At 43.4% G+C, this 17,842-nt stretch overlaps 1 protein-coding gene across 7 annotated transcripts in view; it reads right to left on the bottom strand.

Moving 5' to 3' along the window:
* Positions 1-17,842, bottom strand: part of LOC147115171 (V-type proton ATPase subunit C 1-A) — a 159,906-nt gene that overhangs the window by 74,379 nt on the left and 67,685 nt on the right. Inside the window, exons 1-3 of one of the 7 annotated variants that reach the window (XM_085993491.1) lie at positions 12,081-12,252; positions 6,445-6,586; positions 4,484-4,658 (exon numbers count right to left, since the gene is read on the bottom strand). In XM_085993491.1, coding sequence (XP_085849617.1) covers positions 4,484-4,615 — 132 coding nt within the window. In that variant the 5' untranslated portion in view covers positions 4,616-4,658; positions 6,445-6,586; positions 12,081-12,252. Of the gene's footprint in view, positions 1-4,483; positions 4,659-6,444; positions 6,587-12,031; positions 12,260-17,842 lie in introns of those variants that run through there. The other 6 variants (XM_085993494.1, XM_085993493.1, XM_085993490.1 and 3 more) reach the window with 6 other exon arrangements.

The following is a 17,842-nucleotide window of genomic DNA, read 5'->3' as shown; positions in this document are numbered from 1 at the left end:
TTTCCTAATATAAATTGTAAAAATGTTTTGTGTTGATTTTGATATCCCTTGCAAGTTTCTTTTCATACTTTCTTTTTGTTGCTCTTATCGGTTTTGTCACCTTTTGTTGTTCTCTGTTGCTCTCCCAGTTGCCAGGATCTGTGCCAGTTTCTGCATTTTTTAATGCTTTCTTTTAGTTTTATGCTGTCCCTTACCTCTTTAGTCCACGGCATTTTTTTTGGCAAGTGGAGCTCTTGCCCCTCGGGTATAAACTGGCTCTGTATCGCATTTTTTGAACACCTCCCACTGATCATGTCGTTTTAGCCATTAACAGATTTGCCCAGTTTACTGTGGACAGTCTCTGTCTCATCCCGCTGAAGTCGGCCTTACCCAAATCTAGAATCTTAACTGTTTCGCTATTCTCCCTTTCAAACACTACGTTGAATTCAATCATGTTATGCTCGCTATTGGATTAATGTTCACATACAGTTAAGGCTGTTAACTAAATCTGGCTCATTACTCATTACTAAATCTAATATGGCATGCCCCCTTGTTGGTTCTAGGACATACTGTTGCAGAAAACTATCCTGAGCACACTCAAGAAATTCACTACCTTTCTTCAGGTGCTAGTCTGCTTATCCCAATCTATATGAAAGTTAAAATCCCCCATTAAAACCACACTGCCTTTGCTACACATTTGTCTAATCTCTGCATTTATACATTCTACCACGTCACAACTGCTACCAGGAAGACTATACACAACTCCCAACAGTCTTAAATCCTTTTCTACTTCTTAATTCTACCCATAAAGTCTCCACTGCCTGCTTACCTCTCATTATATCCTCTCATCACTGAAGTGATTTCATCCTTCTTGACTGAGGCTACTCCTCCCCCTCTATTATTTTCCTTATCTTTCCTGTAAACCTTATAACCTGGTATATTTAGTTCCCAGTCCTGACCGTCTTGCAGCCATGTTTCAGTAACAGCAACCATGTCATACCTTCCAAGTTGATTTTTTTGTTCCTTATACTCGGTGCGTTTGTATAAAGAACGCTCATGTGGGCCACACACCGTAACCTGTCCTGCTCTAATGTTTTAATCACACTTTTCTTATTTTTCCACTTTTAAGTTTAATTACTTTACATCTTTTAGTTTTCCCTTTACATGTAGTGCCTAAAGCACAATTTTTGACGATTCTTCTACTCGCTTCCCTTTTGTTTGTTTTAGAACTATTATTTATACTACCTTTTCCACCCGAGCCCTCCCCCTCATTTACTAGTTTAAAGTCCTTGTGACAACCTTATTTATCCGTTCCACTAGGACCCTGGTCCCAGCCCAGTCCAGGTGGAGCCCGTCCCAGCGGTACAGTTCCTTCCTGTCGCAGTCCTGTCCCATGAAGTGGAACCCCTCTTTCCCACACCAATCCTTTGGCCACATGTTCACCTCCCTAATCAGTTTATCCCTATGCCAATTTGCAGGTGGCTCGGGTAATAATCCAGAGATTATAATCTTTGAAGTCCTGTTCTTTCATTTAGCTCCTAGATACAAGTACTCTCCAAACCGGACCTCTTGCCTACTCTTTCCTATGTTGTTGGTCACAACATGGGCAACAACTGGATCCTCTCCCTCCTTCTCCAATATCCTTTCACCTAGGCAACATACCATGTGGGACACTCAATCCTGCTTACAAAAAGGATGCCATCTGTCCCAACAATTATTGAATCTTTTTGGATTTTACCATTTCATTTTATGACAATAAACCCAAATTGCAACTGGTAGAAATTTGCACTCCCTCAGTGCTTCATCCTAATTTCCAAATTGATTAAAATTCTCTTTTGTGGGGCTTAAGCACCGACAGGCGCACAAAACGGTGAATGAACTCTTAATAATAAACTACCATACACCACAATGATTTACATACAAATCAACCCCTTTTCAACAGTGACCTAAATTTTCCATCTTAAGTTAGTAGAAATAATTAAAATGAATAGAACACCAGAACACAGAGGGAGATCATTTTACCATGGTAAAATACATTTTCAGCTGCAGATTCAAAAAGCCGTATTGTACAGAGCCATTCGGGCTGTGAATCGATTTGTGTAGTATTCAAAATGTTGAGTTTGGATCCTCTTTTGGCTATCTGATTGGCCTGCTGAGTCCATGGCTTCTAGCAATCTGATGGAATCACATGACCTATACTCCCATTTCTCCTCTATTGATCCAATTGGTACATGGCAACCATGTGACTGGTAAGGCACAGAAATTGTTGACTTTCTTTTCTTCCAGTAATGCCGACTGCTTTTAGGACTTGCCTCTTCCAAGTCATGCTTCTCTCAGCTCGAGGCCATATTGACCCCTTCAGAGACCCAAGGCTCAATATCATGCCTCCCTGCACTTTATTTTTTTACTGAAAATTTGGAACACAACCTTCAGCTCGTCATCCAGTGCAAGCTGCAAAAGGATGGAAATTGTGTTTGCTTTTCTTCTCCACCGTTCTTCTGGCCACCCAGCTATCTCCCTCTCTTCCCAGCCTCCCACTTGATCTCTCTCAGCAGCCTCATTCTCCTCTGCTCAGGCATGCCAGCCAGCTCCCGCCTCCCCAACTACTTTGGGGTTTGAAACAACAAAGCGGTGGGGAGAGAAACCCAAGTCTGAGCAGTTCATGAAGGACCCACATGTGTAAATCGGGGGGGGGGGGGGGAAAAAAGAGAAACGGAACGGAACAGGACGGGACTACAATTTGGTATCTTGCGCCTCAATAATCACACTGGAGCTAAAGATTACAGCACAGTTTAGCGAACTGACATCCACACCAAAAGCTGCTTCCACATTATTATTTGTAGCCTATTGCCCAAAAGAAAGAGTTGGGTATCTTTTCATATATATGACAGTATAGTAGAAATATCACCATAGTTATAGATGTTAAAGGTCCTGCTCAGGATACATCTCGGGCTTAATCCAAACACACCACACAAGTTGTTTTCCATCAAGTACTCCAGACAAATAGTAACAGAGTTGCAATGCTGCTAAAATATTGAACTTTTGTAGTTCCTTTATCAATAAACTTTCAAGTTAGTGTTGAAAATTGTTTGCTTACCCATAAAAATAAAATCAACCATGCTGTATTGTCTTCCCGTTCATTGTTTGCAGACAAGAATGTGATAAATGGACTACAGCAATGCAAAATAAAAAAACCATGTACACCGTTTTGAATGAAAAGTTAACTTCTTTCTCCATGTTCACATTCACCCTGGATCACACAGTAATATAACAACCAAATTTCTTCTTGACAATGTGAAAATTAGAAAATTCTATCTACCAGATAGTATTTTTATCTTTCCAGTATCAATTTAAATTGCCATACGTCAGTTTCCATTCTAACATTTGCAACAAACGCTGGATAAGACCAAACAATATCTACATCATACGCCAAGCAGGAAATGGACTATGAATTCAGAGTCAGAGTGATAATGGCACAGGAGGAGGTAATCGAGTCCATGCCGGCTCTCTGCAGAGCAATCCAGTCAGTCCCATTCCCCCGCTCTATCCCCACAGCCCTGCAAGTTTATTTCCCTCAAGTGCCTATCCAGTCTCCTCTTGAAAACATTGAGTGTCTCCGCTTCCACCACTTCCGTCGGCAGCGAATTCCAGGTCCTCACCACTCGCTGCGTAAAAAAGTTTTTTCTCACATCCCCCCTGTATCTCTTGCCCAAATCCTTAAATCTGTGTCCCCTAGTCCTTGTACCATCAATTAGTGGGAACAGCCTTTCCCCGCCTAGCCTATCCAAACCCGTCACAATCTTGTACACCTCTATCAAATCACCCCTCAACCTCCTTTGCTCTAATGAAAACAAATCCAGCTTCTCCAACTTGTCCTTGTAGCGAAGATCCCCCATCCCTGGAACCAGTCTGGTAAATCTCCTCTGCACCCTCTCAAGGGCCTTCACATCCTTCCTAAAGTGTGGTGACCAGAACTGGACGCAATACTCCAGTTGTGGCCTAACCAGCGCTTTATAAAGGTTCAGCATAACTTCTCTACTTTTGTACTCAGTACCTCTATTTATGAAGCCCAAGATCCCATATGCTTTGTTAACCACTCTCTCAATATGTCTTGCCACCTTCAGGGACCTATGCACATTAACTTCTAGATGCCCCTGTCCCTGCACACTCTTTAAAACTGAGCCATTAAGTGTATATTACCTCTCCCTGTTCCTTCTGCCAAAATGTATCACCTCACACTTTTCTGTATTAAATTCCATCTGCCACTTGTCTGCCCATTCTGCTAGCCTTTCTATGTCCTGTTGCAGTCGATGGATATCATCATCACTGTTTGACACACTGTCATACAATTACTTGAGGGGGGAAAAAATCATTAGCTTCATTGCCACAGAACTCTAGTTTGGGAGCAGGTTGTGAGGTTATACAAATTTTTATCATGAAATTTCAAGCCAGTATCATTTGAAAATGCACAAATTCAATAAAAAGTACCCATTTTGTTACTTACCTTCAAATCTGGAATTGCGAACTTGAAGTTGGTAGAGAGATGGTTGTTCCGCATGGTTGTAACATTTAATTTGTCCCATGTCTGTTGACAGGTTTTTTCCCCAGGAGCAGATATTAACCAAAATTCCATCATCCTCAGAGTAAGTAAATCCCTTATGAAGTAAATTATCGATAGGCTGAAATATAAATAAGCCAATAAAACCCAGTTAATGCAATAGTACCTCAATGTTTTGCCTTACATTCCAGTTCTTAGAACTAGTCTTACTTCACGTGATCATGTGTGCAAAGTCAAGTACAAATAAGGCCAGGATAACATGGTACAGATTATGCGTTCACACCTGTAGGAATCCAGGTTGAACCCGACCCCTGTTCCATCAAATTAAGGATCCTAAATATGTTTAAGGCTATACGATCAATCTCTAGTGCAAACAGCTCACAAAACAGCATACTATAACCACACTGCCTATTTTATGTTTAAATGGACAGGCCATATTGCTGGTATAGGGTGCATTCCTCTACGGTTATGGTTAACGCACACTGTGGAAGACAACACTGGCATTTAATACATGCTGTATTTAACCTGGGGTGCTTAACACCAACACTAACAAATCTGTATTCATACAATGCGTTTCATGGCCTCAGGACGTCCCAAAGGCTTCACAGCCAATGAATTATAATCACGGTTGTAACATTGGGAATTGCAGCAGAAAATTTGCGCACAGCAAGGTCCCACAAATAGCAGTGAAATAAATAACCAGATAATCTGTTTTAGTGATATTAGTTGAGGGATAAATGCTGGTCATGTCACCGAGAACTTCTCTGCTCTTTTTTGAATAGTGCCATGGGACCTTTTACATCCATGAGGGGGTAGACAGGGCCGCTGTTCAATGTCTCATCCAGAAGACAACACCTCCGATAATGCAGCACTTCCCTCGGTAGTACATTCAAGTGTCAGTTTAGATCACATGTTCAAGTCTCTGGAGTGGTGCTTGAACCCACGATCTTCTATCTCAAGAGAGCTACACTGAACCATAGCTGACACCTGATGAAGGTCCAAATGTTCTATTCATCAGATACAACAACTAGCAATACAACAAGGACGGAACACAATCTTTCAGCTGCAAAAGTAGTTCTTCCCCAATCTATATTATACTTCCCACTGAACCGAACCCATCAGATGCTGAACCACGATCCAAGGAACAAAGAAACAGAAGGTAATACAGATGAAGCCAGGGTGATAATAGTCAAGGCTGAGGCTTGATTAGTGCCTAATAATTCAGCCTGTAGTTTGAACAACAAATATCACATTACAACACAAAGCATACTACCTTTATGTTTAAATATAGCATTCAATTCTTCCATTCAGAATAGCTAAAAATGGCCATGAAACAATCTACAAATTTACTGCTGATGCCAAATGTTGTACGTCTGTACTAAAATTTAAGCCTTATCAAAATTTTATAGACAAGATATTTTCACGGACCTGCCCCCCTCCCCACACCCATCAAATTAGAAAACAGATGAACAGAAAAGTGCTTCAAATAAAGATCCATGGTAAGAGCTGGTTTTCATAACCTGCTACCTTGGAGATGCGAGTTTTTATTGTACTGTAATTACACAATGTGGCCTTTTGCGATTTACATTCAAAACTACCATTTTTGTTCAAAATTATCGTTCCATAGTATTATCTTGAGATTTTTTTCAAGAAAATTACCAGTTCATAACTAATTACAAGGAGAACTAGACCTCAGTGACAGAAGGGTGTCAAAATCTACATTAAACTGCACACTGATCCCAGATGGTTCAGTTGGTAAAGCCAGCTTGTAACAAAGTAATACAGGACAAAAGGTCTGGGGTTCAATTACCAGTAAGTGCCGAGTTAACTGCCATCAGCTATAGATTCTTATAATTGGCCTTAACATTCAAGTGAGAATGGAAAAAAATCTGTCAGGGTTTCCAAACCTGCTGTAAAATGGACATGTGTAGATGTTGGGTGAAGGCAAGAATGGTCCAAACAATTACCATCCAGGTTTACGTGACAAACAGGCAAGATACTGCAGGGTTGCCTGTATTCTTGGAATCATGGCCCAGTTAGAAACAATACCTTCAGAAGGAATGCATAGAAAATAGAAGGATGGAAAAAGAAAAGCATGATAACCACATACAGGAAACTTTCTGATATCCGGCACTGATGGGACCGAGCTGGTGCCGTACCATCAAAAGTGCCGGACATACCAGCATAATGTTGAAACATACGGAACTGAAAAGCTCCATGTGAATCAACAAACCCTGTTGCTTAGCAACAGCTTCAAAACAGTCGGCTGCGGCTGCAAGCGTCTCTAGCTGAAGCTGTTGCTATAGCTACAGACCTTGCAGTGCCTGACTGGGAAAAAAAAATGCAACGAGAACTAAAAAAACGGCTCCTGATTTCTGCCGTTAGATCGAGTATTCTGGACATATAACCTCCAGATAAACCAAAGTTTCCTGTGCTATTCCCAATTGTGACGTAGGCCAGGTAATCCATCCTGAGATGACAGCTAATCAGTCCCTGGTGACTGCATACACTTCTCTCTCCCTCCCTCCCCTAATGGGAAAGGATATCACATATTTATATATATATTCTATATATGTTGATGAACTTTGGATAGGAAACTTGTGCACACGATTCCAGGAATGAATCACAGTAGAATACAATCAGATGGAAAGAAAATAAGTCAGGGACAACTTCAAATGAGGATTATTAACAAATCATGTGTATGTTACACAAGAAGCCATGACTTTGAAATCTCTAAACTTTCACTTCTTTGAACACACCCAATCCCACCAGCAACTTGCTGACCATCAGTCTACCAAAGCCCTGTACTAGTTTTGCTTCCTTTTTTCCCACTTCTTCACAGGACATGTGAGCAAATAGCATATAAATTTATCTTGTCCATCATGTTTGCATATACTAGTCTAGTTTTCTTAATTTCAACTTGTTCAATTTGAATTAATGGAATTTAAATTTAAAATCATGAAAAAACACCTCCCATTAAAAATATAATAATTCATACAATTTAATTAGAATTCCCATCCCAAATGGGTGCCGACTAGTGAAATCTACCACTTCATTTGAATTCAACCTGGTTCAAAGAGGCCTGAGCAGATAACTTTCCTGATCTATCCAACCTAATGTGGCTGGAAAGGGCAAATTAATTCAAAGAATTTTGAACCGACCCTGCTTTTATCTCATGGATCAGCGCTGCATGATTTTACAGTGCCAAAATCAGTTGGCAATGGATTTTGCTTTTAGATGCAGGTATTTCATGTGAGCTTCACAGTTATCAACTATTAAGATGACATTTCTGCCTCGCAATGCCTTGCTTTGGCCAAAGTGATGCAATCTCGCCTCAAAAAACAGCAGTCATCCACACCTTTTTGTTTTGTAGGTTATAGGCAGAGTAACAGCACCTGGAAAACATTGATGTTTGGAATTTCTAATCAGCAGCTTTGTTTTTTTCCACAGGCATGCTAGTGTAAACTGTGATGGAAATTCACACTAGCTTTCTCCCCTCTCCACCCACTCCTATGCATTTAAAAAAAAAAAAATTGAATTCTGCTTGGGTGTAGCTTATTAAAGGTCAATTTTATCAGCATTAAAAGGTGTCTTTGGGCTTAGAACAGGATAAAACCAGGAATTTTAACACATACCTAATTGTCAACAATTTCTGTGGGAACCTCCCCAAATGTGTGAACTTGTACTTGTTTTTGAAGTGCACAAAAACTGGATGCTGCACGGGAAGCCGTGCCAGTGGGGGTAAGGGTGCGGAAGCAGCCTAAGCAAGTGGATCCAGCACAAAGATGGAGAGTGAAACGAGTTCCCACCTCAACACGGCAAGTCCACTTCTGTACAATTCAATTGCTAACAACTAAGCCAGATATCCCAATGGAACTTTTCATAGTGATAAATATTTTGTGGATGAATATGCCGATAGCTGGAAGCCAACTACAGTATCTTGTGAAATGATTGAACTTTGCATTGCAGAGTTTGTAGAGTGCTCAAGGTTCAATCGCCTGCATTTCAATACCTGTTTTGCCATATTTGTGTTCCTTAGTGTTTTGCTGTGCCTTTTCATCAGTTGTTTAATTTAAATTATTTTGAGCAAAAACTTTGAATTGGCAGGCTCGACTGTACTCCACAGTACCAGTGCAGGCAGGGGACCTGCTCCCAGGCCTCTGCTGATGTCTTTCATGAAAATTCTCCTGGTGTGAATGACTTGCCAACCACGCCACCCATAATTAGTACAATTAGGATTTGTTAAAGCAACAGTTTTTTGAAAAACTGTATAAAGGGAATGTAGCAGATGGACTGTATACAGATCATCAGAAAGCATTCGATAAGGTGGCTCACAAGAGGCTCGTCAGAAAATTTAGCGTATGGTACAAGAGGAAATGTAGCAGCACGGATAGAAAGTTGGGCAGATGGCAGACAGCAAACAGAGTTAGGGTCCAGGACACCAAACACTCCTTTCCAGGTGAATCAGTGATTTACTTGTACTTCTTTCAATTTAGTATACTGTATTCGCTGCTCACAATGCAGTCTAGCCTACATTGGGGAGACCAAACGCAGATTGGGTGATTGCTTTGCAGAACACATCCGTTCAGTCTGCAAGCGTGACCCTAAGCTTCTGGTCGCCTGTCATTTTAATTCTCCGGCCCACTCTCACCCGAACCTCCCTTTCCTTGGCCTCCTACACTGTTCTAATGAAGCTCCAGAAACAACTCATCTTTTGATTAGGCATTTTACAGCCTTCTAGACTCGACATTGAATTCAACAATTTCAGATCATAACCACTGCTCCCATTTTTTCCCGGATAGCAGCTGCTGGTAATAATTCTGCTATTGCCATTTACACCTCCTCTAGACCCATCTTTTGTTTCTTTACTTGTCCCATTACCATCCCCTTTTGCCTTGCACCAGCATCCCTTTTGTCATTTAATCTCTCCTGCCTTCCATTCTATTTCAGACCCGTTGAGTATTTCCAGCATCCACAGTATTTTGCTTCTGTAGTAGGGTGTTGCTCAGACTAGAGAAAGATGGGAAGTGGTGTACCCCAGCGGTCAGTGCTGCATCCATTAGTACTTGGCTTTCAGGAGCACGCTCAACTTTGGTTGACAACACACAAGTTGGGGATTTAACAAGCAGCAGAAAGAACTTCAGTTCGCAGAATAGCCCCATAAGTGGCAGATGCAAGTTAATGTGGATAAGTGAGAGGTAATATAAAAACGAGGAATGGGACTATACACTCAATTGAAAGGTGCTGACGGTGTGGGTGAACAGAGACAATGAGGGATTCAAATACATACGTAATTCCCCCAAATTATGCAAGTGCAGGTAAATGAAGCCATAAAAGGCCAACAGCATTTCTGGTTTTATAAATGGGGCACAGTATATATAGTAATGATAAATTTGAACAAAGCATTGGTTAAGCCACAATTAAGAGCAAATTTTGGGCATTCCATTACAGAAAGCACATTAAAAAAAAGACTTGCATATACAGAGCACCTTCCACAACTTCAGAACATCCCAAAGAACTTTACAGCCAATGAAGTACTTATTGATGTGTAGTCACTGTTGTAATGTAGGAAACATGGCAGCCAATTAGCACACAGCAAGCTCCCACAAACAACAATGTAATAGTGACCAGATAATCACCATTGATAACTCCCCTGCTCCTCTTCAAAATACTACCATGGGCTCTTTTACGTCCACTTGAGAGCACAGACGGGGCCTCGGTTTAACATCTCCTCCAAAAGACGGCACCTCTGGCAGTGCAGCACTCCCTCAGTACTGCACAGGAGTGTCAGCCTAGATTTTTGTGCTCAAGTCTCTGGAGTGGGACTTGAACCCACAACCTTCTGACTCAGACAAGAGTGTTACCCACTGAGCCACAGCTAAAGCAATAAAGAATACACAGGAGAGGCTCACAAGGATGATGCCGGGGATGGGAAACAATAGTTGTAAGAGACTCAAGATACTGGAACTATTCCACTGGAGCATAGAAGACTAAGAGGAAATTTTAAAATTATGAAGGATCTTAATACCCTTTTCATATTCCCATTTCCTCTGCTTGGGGAGTCGGACTGGGGTCAATTTAAAAATGTCACTAACAGATGGAAAGGGGTTAGGAGAAATATCTTTACAAAGCAGGTTGTTGCAGCATGGAATACTTGGCCTCAGGGAAGTAATGGGACAGCATTGCTTTTTTGAAGGGGGAAATGGATACACCTTTTAATCACAGGTGGTTACAGGGATATGGGAAATTGCAGCATCATTATATGGTGATCAATGCCCACTAAAACAGCCTTAATAATGGATTAATGTATAAAACAATCCACTATTAACCTGGCAATTATTTTATCATCAACATTCCTGTGTACTTCAAAAATACCAAATCAATGGTCAGTGTAAGAATCTGCAATCGGTGGGAAACAAGCTTTATCCGAACTGAAGTAGTTAAGTTTACTGAACAGTTAGCTAGTTGTTGAGAAAATGTTACATTGATGCAAAAGCTTGTGCCAAGATATTTATACATAAACAATAGAAGTACCAGTTTGGTGATTTTACTCCCCTTACTGGCATGCTCTGTTTTGGGCACACATTTGCTGCAGAGACCTGTGCTTTACAACATAAGCGCTTGCTCATTCTGATTAAAACAACCAAAAATGAACCTTTTCTGAACACAGTCAAGGTTAAAGGATTTCACTGATAGTTTTGCAACTGAAAAAGCAGCATCAACACTGGTATAATACTACATATATAGTAAGATAGCAGTATGTTCACATATACTACATGAATACCACACAGCAAGTGCCTAATAAGATCAATAGATGATTAACACCTTGAGTTTCATTAATAAGCAAAGTTATGTCCCATTAATTTCCTGGAAAGATTTGCTTTGCACGTCACTTGAATACATTTGTAAGGGACACCAGCACTTGTCATCATGTGACCACCAGAATCCTTAGTAAAAAAAATAGCTCCCAGTAAAATTGTTAGCACTGCATCGCCAGCTCAGTGTGTGCATGCACACGCGCACTGCGGCTTTAACAAAACCTTGACTGTTACAGCTGAACAACAGAGCAGAGCAGACATCCACCAACCTGCACACATGATTATTTTTAAAACAAAACACCCAACACACGCGACGGCAGCTCAATCGTTTCCCAGCTGAGGGAAGCGGGCTATTTCAGCGATTGCACAACTGATCCTGACACTTCCCCAAACCCGTGCACGCTTGACAAATGGAGGAGGAATAGAGATGCGGGGACGTTTGCACAGCGAGGCCCTGAACAGACCGCCAAGAGCTCCCAACGACAGCCCCAGGTAGCCGCGCCGCACCACACGACGCCGCCCATCTTCCGAGCCCGCACGAACGGCTGCTGGTGGGGAAATTTACTGGAGAAGAGGGGAGGGTCGCTCTCCAGCGGGGGCCTTGCTCCTCCATCATTCTCTCTCGCCACCACATATTTAACTGACAACAGCCATGACAACACAGGGCAGCCGGCACCTTTCAAACCGTCCGCATCCGTGGGTGAGGGGGAACGGGCGGGGCGTACCGATGTGATCGGGGGAGGCGGCGTTGCGCAGCTCCTGCTTGCCCGGCGGTCCTGTAACCGCTCTCCTCGCCCTGTCCTGTCCGCTTCACATCGCTCGAGTGGCCGAGCCCCGCTCAGTTAGCTGAGGCGCCTGCGCATTCCTCCTCCCGCAGTGCGCCTGCGCCGATTGACGTCTGACGCAAACCCGACGCGACGACACGCGAGGTTTCGGCTCCTCCCCTTCCCTTGTATAATCACTTCAGGCAATGCGGACGCAACAGAGACAATCGCCCTTTTCCCACTCTCCTGTGACCTCTTGTGCGTTATTCTGAAACATTGCATACTTATGAAAGTTTTTTGTTGTGATCTTTGTTACTGGTGATCTTTGTTACTGGCAATTGTCTATTAAAAGTCAAGCATTTTGTGCACAACCAATAAAAACTGTAACATGACAAAAAAGTTTAAAGGAAACTTAAATTAAATTTGTCCCTCTTTGCTGAGTCGGACTGCCGCTCCTGAGTTTTTCACGTGTCCCCTCCCCTTTTTAAAGGGGCACAACTATCATTAAACTGGAACTTAAACAAAAAATTAAAGGAAACTTAACAAATGAAATCAAAGTTCTGTTTTCCGGGAGTGATGAAGCACTCCGGTCCCTCCGGTGCCCACCAGTCGCGGAAGGCCTCGAGCATGCCGGCGGACAACGTGTGCTCCATCTCCAGGGATGCCCGGGCGCGAACGTAGCCGCGGAAGAGAGGCAGGCAGTCGGGCCGAAATACCCCCTCGACCATCGGCTGCCTGGACCTGTTGATGGCCACCTTGGCCAGGCCCACCCCCTCGACCGCCGGCTGCCTGGATTTGTTGATGGCCACCTTGGCCAGGCCCAGGAGCAGTCCCACGAGGAGGTCCTCCAAATTACCCACACCCCCTTCGCACCGGGTGACCAAAGAATGCCACTCCTGAAGTTTCTTCACTGTTGACAGTAGCCGTCAAAAATTTGGGTTAAGTGATTTGGGTTGACATTCTCTCTGATCAGCATCGCAGATGGCAACCATTTGCATCTGGATGGCCGGCGTTTGGAGCCAGTGTCTGCTTTGTCCATCTTTGCGGCTGAAAATGAGCACAGGCTGTGGTGCTGCCCCATTCAAACATCACACCTTCTGCAAGACCACCGCACCACTCGCTGTGGCTCTGTCGCAATCTGATAAACTTCCACCTAACTTGGTTCCGGCACTGGGTAGATTAGTTAGGATTTGAGTTGCAGCCATGGTGGAGAGAGGTCACGCAGCTCCAAATGGTTGGCTATCAAACTACCAGTCTGTCTTGTCCTACCTTACATTTTATGCTGTTTATACCTGGAGCAGAACTAAATAAACACACACTGATAGTGGATCTAAAACAGACAAAACCAAGTGCGGAACTCAAAATCACAAATGAAGCGTACTAAAAAAAATGAGGGACCAGGACTAAACAAAAACACCAAACACTCAGAGTGCAGTACAACAAAAACACAAACACCAGGAATGGCCCAAAAATGCCAATACTGTACTGTGAGCAGAACTAAAAATAAATACCAGGAGCAGGAGTTTAAGAAATATATACCTCAAAAGAGATGTTTCTGTAGGCAGAGGCCAGCTCATACTCCAAGGATACTTCATCTCATCCCCTCCCCTGAACAACTACTCACTATTCATTCCACAATCGTCCCTAAACCCTCCCAACCTCCTCCCATTTACACCCCTCTCTGCCCTGAATCACTCCTTGCTCCCCCACGTTCTCAAACTTCCAGCCTGTTTCCTATCACTGTGCTGGGAAAAACTGCAAATACAATAGAAGTGCTTTAGAGTGCATTGGGACATCCTGAGGTTGTGAAATGCACTATATCAATGCAAGTCTTTTTTTTTTTATAAAGCAATGTTTCCACTTGTGGGGGAGTCCAAAACTAGGGGCCATAAATAAGATAATCACTAATAAATACAATAAAGAATTCAGGAGAAACTTCTTTACCCACAGAATGATTACAATGTGGAACTTGCTACTACATACATAGATACATAGAAGATAGGAGCAGGAGTAGGCCATTCGGCCCTTCGAGCCTGCTCCGCCATTCAATGAGATCATGGCTGATCATCCAAATTCAGTACCCGGTCCCTGCCTTCTCCCCATATGCCTTGATCCCTTTAGCCTTAAGAAATATATCCAACTCTTTCTTGAATATACTTAATGAACTGGCCTCCACCGCCCTCTGTGGCAGAGAATTCCACAGGTTCACCACTCTCTGGGTGAAGAAATTCCTCCTCATTTCAGTCCTAAATGGCTTACCCCTTATCCTTAGACTATGACCCCTGGTTCTGGACTCCCCGGCCAGCAGAAACATCCTTCCTGCATCTAGTCTGTCCAGGCCTGACAGAATTTTATAGGTTTCGATGAGATCCCCTCTCAATCTTCTAAACTCCAGTGAGTATAAGCCCAATCGACACAATCTCTCCTCATACGTCATTCCTGCCATCCCAGGTATCAGCCTGGTGAATCTTCGCTGCACTCCTTCCATGGCAAGAACGTCTTTCCTCAGGTAAGGTGACCAAAACTGCACACAATACTCAGGGTGAGGTCTCACCAAGGCCCTGTACAACTGCAGCAAGACATCCTTGTTCTTGTACTCGAACCCTCTTGCTACGAAGGCCAACATACCATTTGCCTTCTTAACCGCCTGCTGCACCTGCATGCTTACCTTCAGCGACTGGTGTACAAGAACACCCAGGTCTCTTTGCACTTCCCCTTCTCCCAATCTATTGCCATTCAAATAATAATCTGCCTTCCTGTTTTTGCCACCAAAGTGGATAACCTCACATTTATCCACATTATAGTGCATTTGCCATGTTTCTGCCCAATCACCCAACCTGTCCAAATCGTGCTGGAGTTTCACGACATCCTCCTCACAGCATACCCTCCCCCCCAGCTTTGTGTCGTCTGCAAATTTGGAGTAGTTGAAGCGAAAAGCATCAATGCCTTTAAGGGGAAGCTAGATCAGTACATGAGGGAGAAAGGAATAGAAGGAAATGCAGCTGGGGCTAGATGAAGTAAAGTGGGAGGAAGTTCGTGTGGACCATAAACACAGACCAGTTGGGCCAAAGAGCCTGTTTCATAAACATAAGGAAGGATATACTTGCCATAGAGGGAGTGCATCAAAGGTTCACTCCATAAGAAATAGGAGCAAGAGTAGGCCATTTGGCCCCTCGAGCCTGCTCCGCCAATCAATAATATGGCTAATCATCGACCTCAACTCCACTTTCCTGCAATATCCCTAAGTCCCTTGATTTCCTTAATATCCAAAAACCTATCGATCTCTGTCTTGAATATACTCAACGACTGAGCCTCCACAGCCCACTGGGGTAGAGAATTCCAAAGATTCATCACCCTCTGAGTGAAGAAATTTCTCATCTCAGTCCTAAATGGCCAACTCCTTATTCTGAGACTGTGACCCCTAGTTCTAGACTCCCCAGCCAGGGGCAACATCCTTACCCTGCATCTACCCTGTCAAACCCTGTAAGAATTTTGTATGTTTCAATGAGATCACCTCTCATTCTTCTAAATGCTAGAGAATATAGGCCTAGTCTACTCAATCTCTCCTCATAGGACAATCCCCCCATCCCAGGAACCAGTCTGGTGAACCTTCGTTGCACTCCCTCTATGGCAAGTATATCCTTCCTTAGGTAAGGAGACTAAAACTGTACATAATACTCCAGGTGTGGTCTCACCAGGGCCCTATATAATTACACTAAGACGTCTCTACTCTTATACTCAAATCCTCCTGTAATAAAGGCCAACATACCAATTGCTTTCCTAATTGCTTGCTGTACCTACATGTTAACTTTCAGTGATTCGTGTACAAGGACACCCAGGTCCCTCTGAACACCAACATTTCCCAATCTCTCATCATTTAAAAAATACTCTGCTTTTTTATTTTTCCTACCAAAGTGGATAACTTCACATTTCTCCACATTATATACCATTTGCCATGTTCTTGCCCACTCACTTAGCCTGTCTATATCCTCTTGAAGCCCCTTTGCATCCTCCTCACAACTTACATTCCCACCCAGCTTTGTATCATCAGCAAACTTGGATATATTACATTTGGTGCCCTCATCCAAATCATTGATGTAAATTGTGAATAGCTGAGGCCCAAGCACTGATCCTTGTTTTACAGCCTGCCCCACCAGTTACAGCCTGCCAACCCGAAAATGACCCGTTTATTCCTACTCTCTGTTTTCTGCCCACATGCAACAAGACCTGGACGACGTTCAAGCTTGGGCTGATAAGTGGCAGGTAACATTCATGCCACAGAAGTGCCAAGCAATGACTATCTCCGACAAGCGAGAGTCTAACCACCTCCCCTTGATATTCAATGGCATTACCATCGCCGAATCCCCCACTATCAACATCCTGGGGGGTCACCATTAACCAGAAACTTAACTGGACCAGTCACATAAATACTGTGGCAACAAGAGCAGGTCAGAGGCTAGGTATTCTGCGGCGAGTGTCTCACCTCCTGACTCCCCAAAGCCTTTCCACCATCTACAAGGCACAAGGAGTGTGATGGAATACTCCTCACTTGCCTGGATGAGTGCAGCTCCAACAACACTCAAGAAGCTCGACACCATCCAGAATAAAGCAGTCCGCATGATTGGTACCCCATCCACCACCTTAAACATTCACTCCCTCCACCACCGGCATACCGTGGCTGCAGTGTGTACCATATACAAGATGCACTGCAGCAACTCGCCAAGGCTTCTTCCACAGCACTTCCCAAACCCGCGACCTCTTCCACCTAGAAGGGCGCGGGCAGCAGGTGCATGGGATCACCACCACCTCCAAGTCACACACCACCCTGACTTAGAAGTATATCGCCGATCCTTCATCGTCACTGGGTCAAAATCCTAGAACTCCCTACCTAACAGTACTGTGGGAGTACCATCACCACACGGACTGCAGCGGTTCAAGGCGGCGGCTCACCACCACCTTCTCAAGGGCAACGAGGGATGGGCAAAAAATGCTGGCCTTGCCAGTGACGCCAAGATCCCATAAACGAATAAAAAAAAGGAATCCTCAATCCATGCTAGTATATTACCCCCAATCGCATGAGCCCTAATTTTGTTTAATAACCTCTTGTGTGGCACCTTATCGAATGCCTTCTGAAAATCCAAATACACCACATTCACTGGTTCCCCCTTTTCTATTCTGCTAGTTACAACCTCAAAAAACTATCTGATTCGTCAAACACAATTTCCCTTTCATAAATCCGTGTTGACTCTGCCCAATCCTATTATTTTCTAAGTGCCCTGTTACCACATCCTTAATAATAGATTCTAGCATTTTCCCTACTACTGATATCAGGCTAACTGATCTGTAGTTCCTCGTTTTCTCTCCCTCTCCTTTCTTAAATAGTGGGGTTACATTTGCTACCTTCCAATCAGTGGGAACCGTTCTAGAATCTATGAAATTTTGGAAAATGACAACCAATGCATCCACTATCTCTATAGGCCATCAGGTCCAGGGGATTTATCGGCTTTCTCCAGTACTATTTTTTTACCAATACTAATTTCTTTCAGTTCCTCATTCTCGCTAAACCCTTGGTTCTCCACTATTTCCGGGAAGTTTTTTGCGCCTTCTTCTGTGAAGACAGACACAAAGGCCATGATTTTGCAAATGGATGCGGCTTGGGAGTGGGTCAGCTGGTTTCCGGGTTCCAGTCACGCCCCCAACTACATCCGGCCCACGGACGTGAT

This window comes from Somniosus microcephalus, chromosome 7, assembly GCF_052327205.1.
Source record: "Somniosus microcephalus isolate GS21.2 chromosome 7, FLI_Smic_1.0, whole genome shotgun sequence".
Lineage (NCBI taxonomy): Eukaryota > Metazoa > Chordata > Chondrichthyes > Squaliformes > Somniosidae > Somniosus > Somniosus microcephalus.
This window is presented reverse-complemented; position numbering and strand designations above follow the sequence as displayed.